This window comes from Macaca fascicularis, chromosome 8, assembly GCF_037993035.2.
Source record: "Macaca fascicularis isolate 582-1 chromosome 8, T2T-MFA8v1.1".
NCBI lineage: Eukaryota > Metazoa > Chordata > Mammalia > Primates > Cercopithecidae > Macaca > Macaca fascicularis.
In genome coordinates, this window is record NC_088382.1 from 89,805,144 (window position 1) to 89,823,531 (window position 18,388).

General features: G+C 39.4%; 1 protein-coding gene across 11 annotated transcripts in view; it reads right to left on the bottom strand.

Annotated features, from left to right (window-relative positions):
* Positions 1-4,549: 4,549 nt before the first annotated feature.
* TPD52 (tumor protein D52) overlaps positions 4,550-18,388 on the bottom strand; it is a 137,181-nt gene continuing 123,342 nt past the window's right edge. For 7 of the 11 annotated variants that reach the window (XR_012416473.1, XM_015454988.3, XM_015454987.3 and 4 more), the window contains 3 exons: positions 12,369-12,410; positions 10,810-10,858; positions 4,550-6,489 (listed from right to left, as the gene is read on the bottom strand). Coding sequence is in view for 9 of the 11 variants with exons in the window: in XM_015454988.3 (XP_015310474.3) it covers positions 6,370-6,489; positions 10,810-10,858; positions 12,369-12,410 (211 nt within the window). In the remaining 2 variants the exon portion in view is untranslated. The remainder of the gene's footprint in view (positions 6,490-10,809; positions 10,859-12,368; positions 12,411-18,388) is intronic. The other 4 variants (XR_012416472.1, XM_015454989.3, XM_073999043.1 and 1 more) reach the window with 1 other exon arrangement.

Genomic DNA, 18,388 nt, shown 5'->3' on the forward strand with positions numbered 1-18,388 from the left:
CAGGAGGTGGAGGTTGCAGTGAGCCAAGATCACACCACTCCTCTCCAGCCTGGGTGACAGAAAAAAAAAAACAAAAAACTTAAGTTTGCATCAAATGACCTCAAATTTGGCTTTAGTTCTGTCTTTGGTAGAGGATCAGAAGCATCAAATGAGAGGGACTGTAAAGAACTGAGCAAGTCAACAGGGGAATGTCTGCACACTTTCTCCTTGCCTATACAAGTGCCAAGAGTAGCATCCTCTGTAATAGTGATGTTTTGACATATGGCATCTTAAGGATTCTGATCCTGCTCTAACCACTCCTTGCTTTATTAAATATACAGGCCTAGCTAGGCAGCACTGCACACCTTTAGTCTCAGCTGCTCAGGAAGCTGAGGCAGGAACATCACTTGAGTCCAGAAGTATAGGGCCAGCCTGGGCAACACAGTGAGACTCCATCTCAAAACAGCCAAGGAAAGTGAACAGAAAATAGTTGTGGTCTACTGCTAAGTTCAAGCCTAATACTTTATAGCTACTGGCTATGGTCTTATCTATAAAATGGTGACATTGCCACATGCCTGAGTAAAGAGTTAAAGGTGATGAGTGTAAAATGCCTGGGCACTTAATGAATAGTAGCTATTGATGGCTAGGTGGAGGTGACCATGAGTTTATTAGAAATTCATGCCTTAACCATGTGTGCAAACCTAGAAGGATAGTGTCACAGGGTTCTTAGGATGTCGCTTCGCCAGCTGGAAACTTCCATGGCCTGCAGCACCTCTGCTGGAGTTTTGCTCGTGTCTGCTGGGCTTATTCTGCCCACTCTGCCTGGCAGGCTGCGTTCATCTTGTGCTGCTGGCCCGGATACCATACCTGCCAAGGGCAAGCCAGGCATGGGCTGGTGAGGGGTGTGTGACCAAGTGAGTGCAGGTTCCAGCCACTGCACCTAGCCAGGCACACTGGCTGCTACAGCAGGGTAAGCAGCTACAGGCACCGGCTCTGTGCAAGGCTGCAGCTGGACCAGATGGACCACAACCAGCTTCTGCTGCAGGCACCAGTGTCTGGGCAAGGGAAACGTGGTAAAACCCAAAAGCTCGGAGTTGCCAGGAACCTCCGAGTCCCAAAGAGGGTGTTAGAGCATGTCACAGCCCTGGCTTGAGGAGCCGCGAGGTGTGGGCTCCCGCTCTTTTTGTTGCCTGCAGTGTGGTGACTGATGGTGAGGGAAGGGGGGGTTATTTCAGTTTGTTTATGTTACAGCTCTTTCAGTCCCACCACCCCACTCCAGCCCATGGCTCCTCAGTTGGCCTGGCTCTGCTGCTGCCTCCTGTCATGTGGGGCAGCTGTCTGGTGCCGGTGAAAGGCAAGAAGGCTATAATGTTATAGCATTCTCTAGCTCGGGGAATCCCAAGGTCTGGGTCCCCAGAAGGGTCACCACTCTTCTCTTCTGCAGTCTGGGAGCGTGTCACCACCTACAGCTTGGCAAGCCAGCCAGGAACATGTTACAGCTCCTTTCGCTCCCACTGTTCAGCAGGTCCTGAGTTCTTGTCCTGTGTCCAGGAAGAATAAGGTTACATGGACAACTATAGGGTGAGCAAGGCAGAGAGGAGCTTTATTGAGTGACAGAACAGCACTCAGGAGACCCCAAGTGGTCCCTTCTGCAGGCAGGTTGTCCTGATGAGTATCGAGTTTGGCTGAGTCTGGGGTTTTTATGTGCTCAGAATGGAGGAAGAGTGGGCCTGGAAAAAGCACCATCCAATTGGCCAAAATGCATTAATAGAGTTCTCGGTCTGGGTTGTGGGCTCTACCTAAAACTGGCAGCCTGGCCCCCAGGCTTCAGGCTGTCCTTGGCTTGAAGGTGGGGTTTCAACAGGGACCCACCCCTTCCCACCTAGGAACCTGCCTCCTGCCATCATCAATATGCCATCCACAGCACCCAGGCTGTCCACACCAAGCCACCCTCAGCCCCCTGGCCACCCTCCCATGCTCATTGGCGCCCAAAGTCAGGAGGGGGCCGAGGTAGCAGGGACCTGGCATGTCAGTGCCACCCTGAGGATGCACACACCTAGCCAGGTTGTGACAGCACCCAAGCTCAGCCACAACTTTGCTCCAAACCAGAGCAGGCACTTCCAGGCCTGCAGGGGCAGGGGACTTCCCAGGCCCCCAAAAGCACAGGGATGCCTGGATCTGGAGCTGTGGCTGGGCAGCTGCAGCTGCACCCAGGAGCACAAGCTCCTGCCCTGCCAACATGGTAAGGCAGGGCTCCTGCTGGGATCACCTACTGCCGGCCCCTGCCAGCTCTGCGGAGCATGCAGCCCCCAGCCATGCTTCCCTTGCTGCAGCTGGTATCCTCACAGCAGCTCCTCAAGGAGGGCCACCACCATCAACATGTCTGGAGATACAGGTTGGGAAGCTATTAGTATCACTCTAAAAATAGTCATTTCACCCATAGAAATGGATAAGATCATTAAGGGGATCGTGTACAAGATGACAACAGATAGACAATAGCATTTAGGAGCTGGAAGAATTCTAATACTGAAAAATAGTCAAAATGGAAAATAAGAACAGAGAATTCTAGAACCCAAGGAGAAACTTTAAAGCATGCTGGAGAGTGGTAAAGTGAAAGATCACATCCATTTACAAATATTCAAACAAAACTGTATTTGGTCTTTTCTATATGATAGAAAAACCACTAAATTAATAAAATAATCAAACTACCAACCAACCTCAGTAAATAACATCAAAATTACATGAGAGCTGGCAAGAATTTCAGTTGCCAGATAGCATTTATTTAAGTACAAAATCCCACCAGGTGATAGCACATGCAGACCCTACCCTCTGAGAACTTACAAACGAAAAGTGAAAAGCCCCTTGGTTCATTTTGAGTCAGAACAATAAGGAAATTATGAAATCTGAGGTGTGCGGGTTTACTTAAAAGTGATAATGGTTTATATTAACTGTGGCCCACACAGGGTCTCTCTAATCCAATGAAAACAGGACAGTTCCTGAAAATAAGGACCAACCAATGGCCAAATGTTTCTTCACTATGGGCAAAAATGTGATTTTTTTTTCATCTGGGCTTTAAGAGCTATCAAGAAAACACATGGCTGGGTGCATGCCTATAGTCCTAGCTATTTGGGAAGCTAAGGCAGGAGGATTCCTTGACCCCAGGAGTTGGAGGTCAGCCAACTCTGAACAAACAAAAACATCATTCTGACAAATGACCTTATGTAGGATCTCACTCTTGCTATTTTCTTAGTGTCAAACACAAGAGGAACCAGGAACTCTTTCTAGCATTTCTACTAATTACTATGTTTACTAAAGATATCTCTTTGGGCACATATGCAGCAAGCAGTCATTTAATAAATGCCTTCTGATAACCAGAATGTAGCTGCTCATGGCTCTTTAAGTATCATATCCAGAACATGAAGGGTTTGGAGAGAAGTTGCATAATGGACTTGCCCCTTTCCTCAATGGGCAGGTAATGTATACAAAAGAACCCATACCCAAATTATAGAATTTTTATTTTCCAATACTATACAAAAAATAGACTGTGTATATCTTAACAGATCCAGAAACAGTCCAAATTAAATGTGTTTTTTTCTATTTCAAGTTATTCTAAGTTGCTAAGGTGATAATCCAGTTTTGAGCTCTACTCTCTTCCACTGATTACTTGGCTCTCATAAGCATAAGAATTCTTGCTCTATTTCCCACAAACTCCATAAATTGACATTTCTTTTTTTAAGAGGGGGATATTTTTCTTCTACACTTGAGTCCTTACATCTGTGAGATTTCATAAGTATCTGAGATTTCACACTCTTGCTATTTTTTTAGTGTCAAACACAAGAGGAACCAGGAACTCTTTCTGGCATTTCTACTAATTGCTGTTTCTCATTCCTTAAATATCTGTGAATTCATAATATTGAATCTGCCACAAAAACGATTTTGAATATTTCTAAATTCATGTTTTTTTCTAAATCCATCCTCTTAATACTTCCTTTAAGGGGCAGAGTACTTTACAGTAGATTAATTTTTTGTTTTTTAGATTAAGTATAGGTAGATGCCCAGAAAAGTGATTCTCCAACATTTTCTTTCACAGCCATCCCCAATACCCACCTTCATCCACTCACCCCACTTCCCACCCCGATTTCTATCACTTTTCCCTTTTTGGACAGAAAAGAGACTTGAGGGTATTTCACTCAACTAAAGAAATTGCCACTTTACTCCATTTTGCCTTGTTGAAAAGTTAGTAGCAGGGCTGGATGCTCAAGAAACAATGTGATCAAAAGAATATGTTTGAATTTTAAAAAGCAGACTAGCTGGTAGAAAAAATAATTTAACAGTTATGTTGAGTAAGCACAATATTTCTATAGAAAGACAAACTTCTGCAGATCCACTCCTCTGAGACAATGCTTCAACAGCCTGTTCCTTAAAGCCCTTATTTAGTATATGTTAATATGATACCATTAAGCAATAATTTAAGGATGGTTAAGTATTTAAGTATAGACTCCAGTTGATTCTGTAATATAACAAGCTGTTTCCAGACCACTGGTCTCATAATAAATATTGAGACCTATACTACTGATAGACAGAATTTATTAAGCTTTTCACATGTGATAGCACATAGTTTTAATTGCATCCAAAGTACTAACAAAAGCTCTAGCAATCAAGAATGGCAGCATGTTATTTTATAACAACACTTGTGGCTTTTAAAATTTGGTTTTCATAAGATAATTTATACTGAAGTAAATCTAGCCATGCTTTTAAAAAATGCTTTAGATCGCTCCAAGCTTGGCAATTAACATTTGGCATAAACAATAAAACAATCACAACTTAATAAATAACAAATACAACATTGTAGGCCATAAACATATACAGTATAAGGAAAAGGTGGTAGTGTTCAGTAAGTAGTTATTAGAATACCTTGGCCTTTATGCAAATATGTCTAGAGACTTTGGTTCACTCAGCCCTGACACTCAGTTTTCAAATTAGGGGACAGGTTCTACAGTATCATTTTACAATTTCCAACACATTGAAAACAAGTAGAAAATGATGAGTTGATTTTTATTAATGCATTACATCCTCAAGAGTTATCACCAACCCCTCAGTATAAAAAATTTTCAAGTTATATTAGTCATATAACTTGGTGTGCTTATTTTAAATAGTGCTAAATGGATTAAATGAAGACAACAATGGTTCCCCTAATGTGATTGATATTATCATTTTCACAAGCTTCTAGATCTAAACTTTCAGGCTTTTGAACTGAACATTGATGACAGTGTTCATAGTTCAGCCTACTGATCATACAGTATGCTTGATTCAGAATGTTATTTTGTAGAATTTTTTTTTTTTTTTTTTTTGGAGACGGAGTCTCACTCTGTCGCCCAGGCTGGAGTGCAGTGGCCGGATCTCAGCTCACTGCAAGCTTCGCCTCCCGGGTTCACGCCATTCTCCTGCCTCAGCCTCCCGAGTAGCTGGGACTACAGGAGCCCGCCACCTCGCCCGGCTAGTTTTTTGTATTTTTTAGTAGAGACGGGGTTTCACCATGTTAGCCAGGATGGTCTCGATCTCCTGACCTCGTGATCCACCCGTCTCGGCCTCCCAAAGTGCTGGGATTACAGGCTTGAGCCACCGCGCCCGGCTATTTTGTAGAAATTAAAATTTTAACCTGGTGAAAAATAAGTTGATATAAGTGGTATAATAAACAATACACTGAAATGTTTACTGTCATAAATGGTGATAAATAAGGATGTAGGAGGTTCCACTCAAGTCACCTGGAAGTTTGATTACATATTGTTACTTACAAAACTATAATAAATTGGATGCACAGCTGTTTACTTCAGTCTGGTGTCTTCAACCAAAATATGTACCTTATACCAAAACAGTGCTTATTCCAAAATATTTTTTGTAGCTGGTAGTTCTTCCCTTGGAGGTAAAGAAAATATACCCAAACTTTTAATTACCAGGATTCAGATTATTTAAGAGAACAATTTTAGTTAAGAATCAAATATACAGAGATTCAGAGAGGGGGAAAAAAAGGAAATAAAGACAAAGGTCAAACTGGCATTCCAGATCTGGAGCAATTTTGTAAAGTAGGAAAACAACTATGACAATCTGTAGCTTCTTAGATCATTCTAGTGAATGTCCCCAGGTACTATAGGTGTTTTTATAACAGTGTTTCCTAAATAAAGGAACATAAATGTACACTAAAGGGTGTTTCCCAGGAATAGAGTTGAAGATATTTTCATTTGTTTAACCCACAAACTATTTGGTCAAAGGAATATGTAAAGCTAAATAAAAGCACATCTGGTAGAAATTCATGGCAATGCATGTTGACAAGATGTGCTTGGACCTCGCTTGCAGCATCTGGCAGTGGGTAGCAGAACAAAGGTAGGAATCTCACAGGCTCTCCTGTGTCTGTTCTGGAAGAGGCTCCGTGGTGGTGGCACTAGCATTTGCAGCCGAATTCAAGACTTCTCCAAAATCACCACCAGCAGGCTTGGTTCCCCCTACTTTAGACTTTAAAAAAAGTTCAAAAAAGGGAAAGACATTATGAAACATAAAACTAGCTGATTCTGCATAAAGTAACTCTAATTTACTTTCAAGAACAAATACATCAGAAACCTTATAGCTCAGTGATTATTATATATGTATGGAATTTAGTATTGTTGTAATGTTCAGTGTGGTTTTATAGTAAAACTCATGCATTCTCCCTTGCTGAAATATTCAGATTGGTAAACTCTACCCCTCCTCTTTTCCCCCTGCTCCTTGTTCTTCACGGGGAAGTATGTCTAGAGAACTTTGTAAGGCCTACTATTCTAAAGTACCTAGTGACCTGTCTTTACACTTGTGTAACATTTTGTATTGCACCGAATTGCTCACCTAGCTACACTCAGTCAAGAAATATTGAATACAACATGGGAAAGAAATATTTATTTTCTTTTTCTCAATTACAGTATAAGCTTTCTAACTCTTTACTACTTAAAGTGTGGTTCAAAGACCACAGAGTCAACATTACCTCGGAGCTTATTAGAAATGCAGGGTCTCAGATACCCTTTCTACCCCACCCAACTCTAGCTACAGAATTGAAATCAACACTTGAACAAGATCCCTGAGTCGTTCATGTGCACACTATAGTTTGTGAAGCACTACTACAATCTATCTGGCCTGAAATTTTGCCAATAAGCATTTATTTCAATATATCTGCCTTGCATTTGTATAATACTTTTTCAAAACCCTTACACGTCACTTCATCCTTTTCAATGCTAATCTGTATATGCTCTCTCACTGTTACACTGTCCAATAGGACAGCTAACATTAAGACAACAGTCCGTAACCATGGATGCAAGAAGCTCATAGTGGGTTTGAACTTGACCTTGCTCTTAGCTCAATCTTAATTGAGTGGTCAGAGACCCCTTATTTTCACTCTCATTCTTTTTGGTCTGCCATCCAAAATTGTTTGGGAAATGTGAATAATGTGTGTTCATCAAATCTCTTTGCAGTTTAACATGTCTAAAACTGAACTCCTTCCCCTGACAACTAGCCCCTTCTCTATTCTTTTTTAAGACTTTATATTGCAGTAGCACCTACCTAGCTGCCCCAGCCTGACACCTGGAGTTGTCCTTGATTCTTATCCAACTTGGTCTACATCCAATCAATCTTTTTTTTTTCCTGTCATTTCTCACTTCTAAATAGCTCTAGACTTGGTCCCACTGCACTAACTTAGTTCACTCTCCACTCTCCATCATCTTTGGCTTGAAGTACAACTCCATCCTTCCAACTAATCTGCCTGTCTCCAATTGTTCTCCCCTTTGATGTGCAGGGCAGCCAGTGATCTTTCTAACATTCACAGAAGAATGCACCACTTGGGTTGTTTAAAACCCTTCAATGGCTTCCCATTGCCCCAAGTTCAAACTCTGCAATGTGGCCTATCCATCTCTCTAGCTTCACCTCCTGCTCGATATCCTACAGCACAGTGAAGTTCTTGGTGGTCCTCAAAAGGGCTCCCAAACTTCAAACATTCCCTTCAACCTAAAATCCTCTATTTACATTACTGAACCCTCTAAGAGGTCTTCTCTGACCTTCCCTTCCACCAAGCCAGGTGAACTTTCTGCTATTTGTCCTCATCGCACCCTCAACTTTTCATGTCAGAACCCTTACCTCACTTTAGTTTCATTGGCCATTTAATTGTCTAGACATCTTGCAGAAGGAGTCCATGTCTCTCTTGCTCACTGTGGTAACTCTGGTGCCTAATACTCATTGCCTGGCACATGGCAAATGCTCAGTAATCACAGATGAATGAATCAGCCCAAAATCTAAATGGACCTCATGTTTAATTAAATATAAATGTAATTTAACAAAAGTATATCCCCAGCATATAATTTTATAGCTTCCTTGGGATACTTAGGATATCTGTTTAATACACTATGCTTTTTTTTTTTTTTTTTTTTGAGACAGGGTCTGGCTCTGTCACCCAGGCTGGAGTGTAGTGGCATAATGACAGCTCACTGCAACCTCTGCCTCCCAGGCTCAAATGATCTTCCTACCTCAGCCTCCCAAGTAGGTGGGACTACAGGTGTATGCCACCACATCAGCTAATTTTTCTATCGTTTTTGGCAGAGACAGGGTTTTGCCATGTTTCCCAGGCTGGTCTCAAATTCCTGGACTCAAGTGATCTGCCTGCCTTGGCCTCACAAAGTGCTGGAATTACAGGTGTGAGCCACTGCGTCCAGCCAACACACTGTATGTTTTTAAATTACATTTTTTAATCTGAATGGTGCCTAGTCATATTTTAAAGCAGATTTCATTACAATTTATAGAATCTAAATATATTCAGGAGAGTATATAGTGAATGACCTGGAAGTTTCTCCTCATGTCCAATGTCAAAAACACATAAGATTCCTGGTTTTCAAATTTGCCATTTCAAAAATTAACACTTGGGGCAGATTTCAAGGAGAGGCTATAACAGTCCTAACAATATCGAGAACTGATTTTTAGTAATCCTTGACTTCCTGCAACTACAGTTTGCTTTCAAATATATGATTTGGCACTAAGAAAAATAAAGCAGGTCTCTTGAAATGACATAGAAGAATGACTCTTACATATATTTTTACTCATCAGATGCATATTGAGCGACATGCCAAGAACTGTTCTAAGCCTTTGAGAAGTATCAGTGACCAAAAAGAACAGGTCCCTGCATTTATGGCTCACAAAGCATCCTGCTAGTGAGGGCTGAATGAATAAGTTGTAGGACTGTGGGTGTACAGTGTAACTCCTCTTCTGAAAAAACATTCATATGTCTGCATACAAACAGAAAAGGTGTGTACTAATGTTTGTATGTACAAGAAAAAAACGATCTGAGGGGGCGGGGTGGTAGGGGGGTGATAGCATTAGGAGAAATACCTAATGTAGATGATGGGTTGATGGGTGCAGCAAACCACCATGGCATGTGTATACCTATGTATCAAACCTGCACATTCTGCACATGTATCCCAGAACTTAAAGTACAATAAAAAAATTTAAAAAAAGATCCAGATGACTGTAGAGTGTTTTATTTCAATAAATGTACCCTGCTTTTAAAGATGCCTTTCATGACTCAAAGTTCTCAAAGACTAAATGAATATTAGTTTTTAAACTGACTGACATAAAAACACTTAAGATACTAGTTTTAATCCTTAAAATATATTCCGTATAATTATCAGAGTTAGGAAGTAATGAAAATATGGGTTTTATACAAACTGTAGAGAGGGTCGAGGAGTAGATGGGAACTAGACAACTTTTGAGGTTGCTTGTGATCCTAAGAGTTGATGATTTCATAGCTTTGAATATAATCTCAAAGATAATATAATTTACAAATCAATAAAGCTCATTATTATAGGCAAATGTTCACCTCCACTGAAATCAAAGAAATCAAAAAATAAAAACAGTAAATTATAAATGATCGTCATGGCATCATTATAATAATAAAAATGTCCAACAACTGAGGACTGAACAAATAATATCCATTATAAGGTAATATAGGCCAGGCACGGTGGCTCACGCCTGTAATTCCAGCACTTTGGGAGGCCGAGGTGGGTGGATCACAATGTCAGGAGATCGAGACCATCCTGGCTAACACAGTGAAACCCCGTCTCTACTAAAAATACAAAAAATTAGCCTGGTGTGGCGGCCGGCGCCTGTGGTCCCAGCTACTCAGGAGGCTGAGGCAGGAAAATCGCTTGAACCCAGGAGGTGGAGGTTGCAGTGAGCCGAGATTACATCACTGCACTCCAGCCTGGGTAACAGAGCAAGACTCCCTCTCAAAAAAAAAAAAAAAAAAAAAGTAATATACAAGCAGCCATTGCACATAACATTGAAAGAGAATACTAACTGATACAGGAAAATGATTATGATGTATGGCTACTTCTTTTTTTAAAGCATAACAGCGTAACAGTACATACATATATCACTGTCTGAGTGGTAGGACCAATTTTTTGTTTTCTTTCTTGTGCTTCCTATATTCTTGTTAATTGTTGACAAGAAAGTTATATTAAATTTTGTCCACCTACAAAGGTACTTGAAATGAATAAAGCAAAAAGCAGCACAAATTTCTAACGTGCCATTGCGTTGTAAATTGTCCATTTCCTTTCAGTAGTGGCATGCTGCCATGCTACAGCATACACTAAAAAGATACTGAGTACATAACACCTTAAATGTCCACTAGTAACATAAGGAGTAAAGTTCTTTACATTCTTTAGATATTTTTAGAAAGAAATATTAATGTCAATGATTTTCCCGCACCAAAGTTAATTAAGACACCAGGTAATGTATCAAAAAGACCCTGTTCATCTCTCTACTTGCCTTTAAGTTTTCGACCTTTTCTTCAAATGATTTAAAAGTTGGGGAGTTTCTATGGAGAGAAAAGAAAAACAAATAGTAAATACAAATACTGAAAAAAAAATCCAACTAGTTTGAAAATACCATTGATTATATTCCTCTTCAACATTATTCCTTATCGGCAAAAGAACAGATACAATTAACTGTATCATATATGTGCAGGTACATACAAGTATTTATAATGTAAGATTCTCGATTTCTGATCTCATCTTTTTGAGAGTATGCATTTAATTCCATGAATAGGGCCAGTCTCAGACATAAGTAATATAGATATGGTCAAGTACGTGTGTGAGGAGAGGGAACGAAGCCAGGTAAAATAGCAATTCTGTCACTTCCCCAACCAACTTGTCATGGTACAAGAAAATGCCACCATTAGATCCGTTTAATTTTGGTTAAGGTACTATGCTCTAAAATCCCCATTTTGATTCACATCTTCCCTGGCAGAATTTCTACATGAACACACATCACCCAAGTGGGACAAGCTTATGAGGTTCAGTATCAGGGAGCAGCATAATAGACAGGGAAAGCAGGGACCAAAAAGGGGGAGAAGCATAGAAACGGCTTTGCCTACTTCACAACGCTGTCCCAAAGGATGAGGAGAGCACACTGAGCCCACAGGACATTCATTCATCCATGTTACATTCACATCTATCCATATTAATTAAGGAGGATCACAGCGCCTTTGTCTCTCACAAAGGCGCTTTGGACAGAGGGTTTCCAATGCTGTTATCCTATCCAACTGACCTTGAATATCCTTCCTACTACCAAGATGAAAAATGCAAAGAAGGGAAAAGGGGTTTCTTCCTTCCCACGGTGGTGATGGCAGGACAGTTAAGCCAACAGCTCTCAAAGTGTGGGCCCCAGACCAGCTGCTGCTGCAGCTATCGGGAAGTCATGCACAATGCCAATTTTCAGGTCCCACCCCAACTCTACAGGATCAGAGGCTCTAGAGGTGGGGCCCAGCAAGCAGGGGTTTCACAAGCATTCCAAGTGATTTTGATGGACACTGAAGTTTAAGCCAAGCACAGATTGTTAAAAATCCTCTACCTCTCTAGAGAGGTTAGGTGAGGTAATATCACTTGCAAGTGCTAATGAAAGCAGATACTAGAATTAAATCATAGTTGGCTTCAAATGTCACAGTGGGACAAGGGAAGTGAAAATGGGAAGGATGTAGAAAAGGAGAGTGTAAGTAAAGCAAATGCAGACGGAGGTGGCAGGACAAGAGAAGGTTTGTTAACAAGCAGTGCTCACTTTGTGAAGTAAACAGATTTCAGACAGGAAACAAAGGTTTTACAAAATAAAATAGAAATAACTTTTAAAAAACAAAATCAAAACATTTAACGGATCTCTTGCACCCATCCCAACATTAGAGGACGTGTAGCTGAAAACTGATAAGAGTGTTAAACACACAGCTTGTTTCAAGGGGAATTCTAGTTCCCTGATTCAGAACAGTTCAAGTTAAACATCTAGTTAAAGAAAAATAAAGCATAAGACCAACTACATTTCATAAAAATATACTTTACCTCATAGCAGGCATGCTAATTGAATGCTGAATGGAACGTATACTAAGAGGCAGCATTAAAAAGAGATAGAAATAAGGTTAGTATAGTGGTGCTTCAACATTATTAAAAGCTGACAAAACTTAGCTTCCCAGGAGCTTTATTCTTTTGGCGCCATGAAGAATTACCTACTTTTTGAGGTGGAGGGGATCAAAATTATTCCAACAAAATTTACTTTTATTCAGGAGCCAATTAATTCCCAGGAGTTACTAGAGCTAACAATACCACCTTGCATTTTATAGCACTTTGAAAACTAAAGTGCTTTCACTTAGAGCTGTAAGGCATATAGGAGTTAAATGAGTTACCCTAGGTCACAGCAGAATCAAGAATAGAACTTGGGTCTTCTAATTCAATGTTTATCGCCTCCCCTCAAAAATGAAGCATGCACACACACACACACATACACACATATATACATACAAGCAAGGACAGGGAAGGACCCCTAGTAAGTCAAGGGGTAACTGCCCACTCAAGGACAATGCAGTTCACTGACCACTCAGGTTCAAGGTTATCAACTCTTAGCCATCTCCCATAGAGACCACCTCACGAGATGAGAGTGCCTTCATTCCTAGGCTCGTAAAATGACTGTATTCTGCTAATATTGTTACTATGCTTATAGTAGTTTGACCACCGGCATGACTTTGGTAAATAAACTTTCCTTTGGGTAAAGTGTGTAGGTTCAAGGTATTAATTCTCAGTTATATTTAAATATTTTGTGTGCTTATGATTTCCTTTTCTTAAAGACTCATTTGTTACAAATGATAATATGTCTTCAATGTAGCTCCTCAAATCTAACTTTGCATTAATATCTGATAACATGGAGAATGATTGTGATATATGGATATATGTCAAATATGCTGGGAATCAGTGTAATCAAGATTATCAATGAAATATTTAAGCATCTCTGTACTCAATGTCTTACATAACAGGAAAAGATACATGTAACTCAGCATTCTCTCTATCCTACAATGGTGGTCAATACCTACGGTATAAGACTATAATAATCTATTCTGGGAGGAATTTGATAAATTTCCTACCTGAATCTATCAAAGACTGTTGGTCCCAGTCTCTAAATTTACAACACCAGAACTCTAAGTACCACCTGTTCTTCCTCAGACCCTTCTGCTGAAGCTGCCTGGAATAGTCACATTGCCACAAACCACCTTCTACCATAACTGATATGATAAGTGGATCAGTGAAGCACCACCCACCACCGCTAACCTCCCAGTGGCCTATAAACTGTTTGGAATGTATGAAAAATGAAGGAGTGAAGACAATTAAGACTCTTATCCTGGCATATTGTAATTAGGACACTAAGCTTCTGGACACTTAGATGTTGAAGATCTGGCGGGACCAGGTGAAAGCTGACAGAACGCAGAGGAAACCAGTTCCCAAAGAAAGAATCGAATACAAGCACAGAGAGAGGTAGAGCAAATGAGGTCAGGAGAGGTGATCATGCAGGGAATCCAGCAGGGCAGGAGAGGAACAGGTTTCTTGGTTTCTATAATAGAAGCTATTTCAATTTCCCAGTTGATGGAGCTGGTTTGGGTGGAGCCTGGCCTTGCTTCCTTTTCTCTTCTTGAATTACAAAAAAAAACTTTGTATTTGTGCAACACATTCTTCTTTTTAGGTAAGCTAAAAGTTACACAGCTTTCTGTTCCTAATAATCAAAACTCTTCATTAGGACATTCATCTTGGCAGAAATCGCTGAAAAAGAAGGTGAGTAATGGCCAAATACGTGATAAATTCCTTGTCCAGGGGACCCACACATTGAATTTAATAGTATCAACAAAATGAGGAAACAGGTGGATAAGTGCACATTTCAGAATTTCACAGCTAATTCTAGTCACTGTCCCTAAGAACCCATGTAAAATATCACTTCCTCCAGCAGTGGATCGGTCGGGCTCTATACCACTTTACCCAGCACATACCTACTAAATATGTTTCAGTGGTAATATATAAGGAAAGGCAAGGAAGTGGTTAGACTAAGTGTTTATTTTGTGAAAAAAATCACTAAAGTGAATTTGGTATTGAGCACTTTTCTGTATGCATTATATCACCTTGAAGATAAATATACAGAATAAAATCAGTTAATAGAGTCAAAGACAAGGTCTCTCTGCTTTTACAGTAGCTATTTTAGTAGGAAGAAAAGGAGCACACATCAACTTCAATTCCATCTGGTTGCTGGATCCTCCCCATAACCCACAGTTAGATGAAATTCAATTTTGTTAATAACTAGTCGTAATGTAACTATAGGGTGGCTGTTCTTTCATTTCTGGCTTCTCTATGGCAAGTTACACAAAGCTTCAACTTGCTCATCATTTTCAGTTTCATTCAAGCTTAAATGTAATATGGAAACCTTCAAAAGCAAAATGTCCTGTTGCTGCAGGACCAGAATCATCTCTAATAGATAGGTTGTAAGAATCAGTTACCATCTATAAGGCACATTTTATTAAAAATGTTCTGTCTTATTTGTAACCCTCAAATACATTAATCTGTAATCAAACTAGGAATGCAAACCTGGGCTCCTCAAAACACTGAAAAAAAAATCAGGATAATCTGATTCTCAGTAAGTACTCTTCAATCTCATACTGCATTTACTCTATTTGAAAAGTCATTGTTTAAAAAACAGCTGAATTGATTTTTTTTTTAAATTCCTTGTTTCTAACAGTTATCAGATCCTTTCATCCTTAATACTAATAACAGGGGAGGGGGCAGAGGGAGGAGAAGGAAGGAAGTCACAGCACAGGAAGGAGGAGAAGGAAGAATTAATGGCTAACACGTTGGAATGCTTACTATGTACCACGTATGCTTTTCACAGCTATCGATGTAATATTATTCCACTTTGCCCTCACACAATCTCTTGATGTTGTGGTCACAGCGGCTATTGTTCAAAGTGCTGGACAGTGCCCAGAGGGGCATTGTCTTAAACCACCATTACTCTGGGAAGGCCCAGGAGGACAGTGCAGGCTCCGGGACTAGCCGTGCTTGGTTCCAGTCCTGGTGATCAGCCACTTACACCTGCTGGGCAACCTTGGGGAAGTCCTTAATCTCTCTATGGCTCAGTTTCCTCATCTAAAATATCAAAACAACAATAGCACCTACTTCTGAGGTACTATTGTCTTACTGGGCTTATAAATGTTAATTGTTATTATAACACGTGACTTTAATTGAAACACGAATTAACATCTACTGTATATTATACTTTCACATATGCATAGAAAATATGCAAACAGGAGGGGAAATATAAGCATATCACCTTCAAGCTTTCAAATTTCAGCATTATTTTGGTTTTCAGCTCCACCCCTATAGTCTACAGCAATGCCTGGCACATAGTTAGCACTCAATAAACACTTCTGAGTGAAAGAATGAATGAATAAATGAATAAACAATTTTGATAACTAAAATTGGGAATATGAGCATGAAACACAGAAAAGTTCATTAAAGTGTTTCAAATTCTAATCAAAAGACATTCTTTTTCTGACACAAGGAAAGAGATCATTTCTCTTCCCATTAAGTGGTGGAAATTTTCAGCAAAAGGGAATTGTCTAGCAAGACTTTAATGAGCCCAAAACAATTAAATATCTACAGGGGTACATGAAGAAACACACATTTAAAAAGGAGAAATTTTCTTTGGAAATAAAGGCAAAATTAATTAGCACTTCCTCTTAAATATACCAAAAATATTAGACAAATGTGTCTACTGAATATTACAGTATAGTTTTAATAACACCAAAATTTTATGTTTAACCCTGGCACTGACTGAAATGAGAAGGTTCTTTTAAAGCTTCCCTCAAAATGTAATGGCATGAGTCAATACTTTCATATAGGCATAGAAAATATGCAAATGGGAGGGGAAATATAATCATACCACCTGAGGGAAAAGCAGGCTGCCCAAGAGGGCCTCCCAGGACAGCACTCATGACCACATCCTCCTTGGCCTCGCTACCACCACTGCCCCTCATTCTCAGGACATCAAAAGCAGCTCGCTCTCTCTGTTTCCTTATATATCTGCCTCCCCCCAACCAAGGCATAAGGCAAATATCTAAATCCCAAGTGCTGATTTATCAACTATGTAAAATAAAAACTGTTGCTGAGTCTAATACATTCAGGTTGGCAAAACTGGTGCATTTTCTCCTTCTATATCCATAATTACATTAGGGAGTAAAATCACTGGCATAAGTTTGCCAGGTAAAATGGACCTAAAACAAACAGTGAGTGGGATTAAGGATTAATCAACTATTTCATAGCACTTAGCAAAAGGAGCCTACTGCATCCATCTCCGTGGGAGAAAAGGACTTACTGCTGGGATTGTAACACTCAAAATCTACAGCCTAAGCTCTCTTTCCTTGGATAGTTCTTGAGGGAATGTGGCCAATATTTGCCTCTGTGACTCACATAATCTAAAAGATGTAGGTTTTCTTTATGTATGTGAACACATTAAATCAGAACACAATCACTTCTTGGCCTTGGAATTATTTTTTTAAATGCCTTTACCTAGCCTTTGATTTGTAAGAATTACAAAGTTTAACTTTCAAAAGATAATCTCATTTCTCTCATTTTAATCAAAAGCCTTACTTTAACCCCCACATGCTGATGGGCAATTAAATATTCATAAAAACTTAATATTTATTAAAAACAAGACTGAAAATGGTACAGCATAATCTCAATATTTTTAAAATAAAATGGACAAAGTGACTGTAAAATGAGCTAGAAAAGAGTTGCAAAACATAATTTGTTGCTGATGAATTAATAAGACAGCACACACTGAGCCATATCTAGGTATGGCTTTAAGGTATAGAAAGGTATTCTTTAAAGGTATAGAAAAGTCTAGTGGTATGTACTGAAGAAACATCGTCCTCAATAGCCCTTACTTTTATATCTTATATTGATGTTTGCATCACACCTAACATTTTATAACCAGTACTGATGAGGCTCTTCCATTCTTAACTTATCCCAAGTCCCCACTTTTCCCCTACTCCACTCTAAGATTTTAAGCTTGATTCTAATAAAAGCCATGTCTTCTTTACCGTTATGCCCATGGGACCTGTCCACAGTAGACACTCTAATGTCAGCAGAATGGGTGATGTATTCAGTTACTTAGACCATTTTTAACTGAATGCCAACGATACACAATCACCTATCATTGGTTACTTGATTTTTTTAGCATAATTTTAGCTTTAAATAGTTCAACATTTAGAGTTTATATATCCCTATAATCTACTCTGACTTCCAGGGCTAAGTGTCACCGAGACAGAATCTATAAGTACCTGTTTGCTTACTTAAAAAGGCAAGTAGCTAGACTACCATGAGTGACTGCTTAAGAAAATAATCTGCATCAATAGGAACAGAGATGAAGACTACTATATTATCCTTCCTGCTTACACTCTAAAGACTTTCCTCCACCTTAGATTCCTCCAACAACTGATTAGATAATCATAGAGTCTGCCTGGGAAAGACAGAGGTTTGCTCAACATCACAAAGTCTCTTTCTATAAGGCATGGTTTGAGCTAACATCTTTTTAATGTGCTTTTTTTAGCTTAATATACCTTTTCCTTTTTCAAACCATGAAGTTGCCTTGTGTACATAGAGAATATAACAAGTGTAAAGAAATAATAAAATCGTAAAAACTATAAGCTAGTAAAACAAGTATTAAAAAGTACAGAGTAATGGTAGATTTTACCTTATGTATATTTTACCACAATAAAAAAAAAAAAAAAAGTAGAGTAACCAATAGAAGATGGAAGACTAACATCAGGAGGCAGTACATATGCAGTCTATTACAATTGCATAATGAAACCCAGGTGAAGAATTCCAACATCCTTACAAAAGTACCAAAGAAACAAAAGCATCAAAAACAAACAAAGTCAGACATTAAAAGGGAGGGATTTTGCATGCCACGGTAAAGCTGCTTCTTTTTACCAAAGAAAAAAGTAAAAAAGAAATGTCAAAATCATTTCCATATCCGTTGAACCACAGTGTCA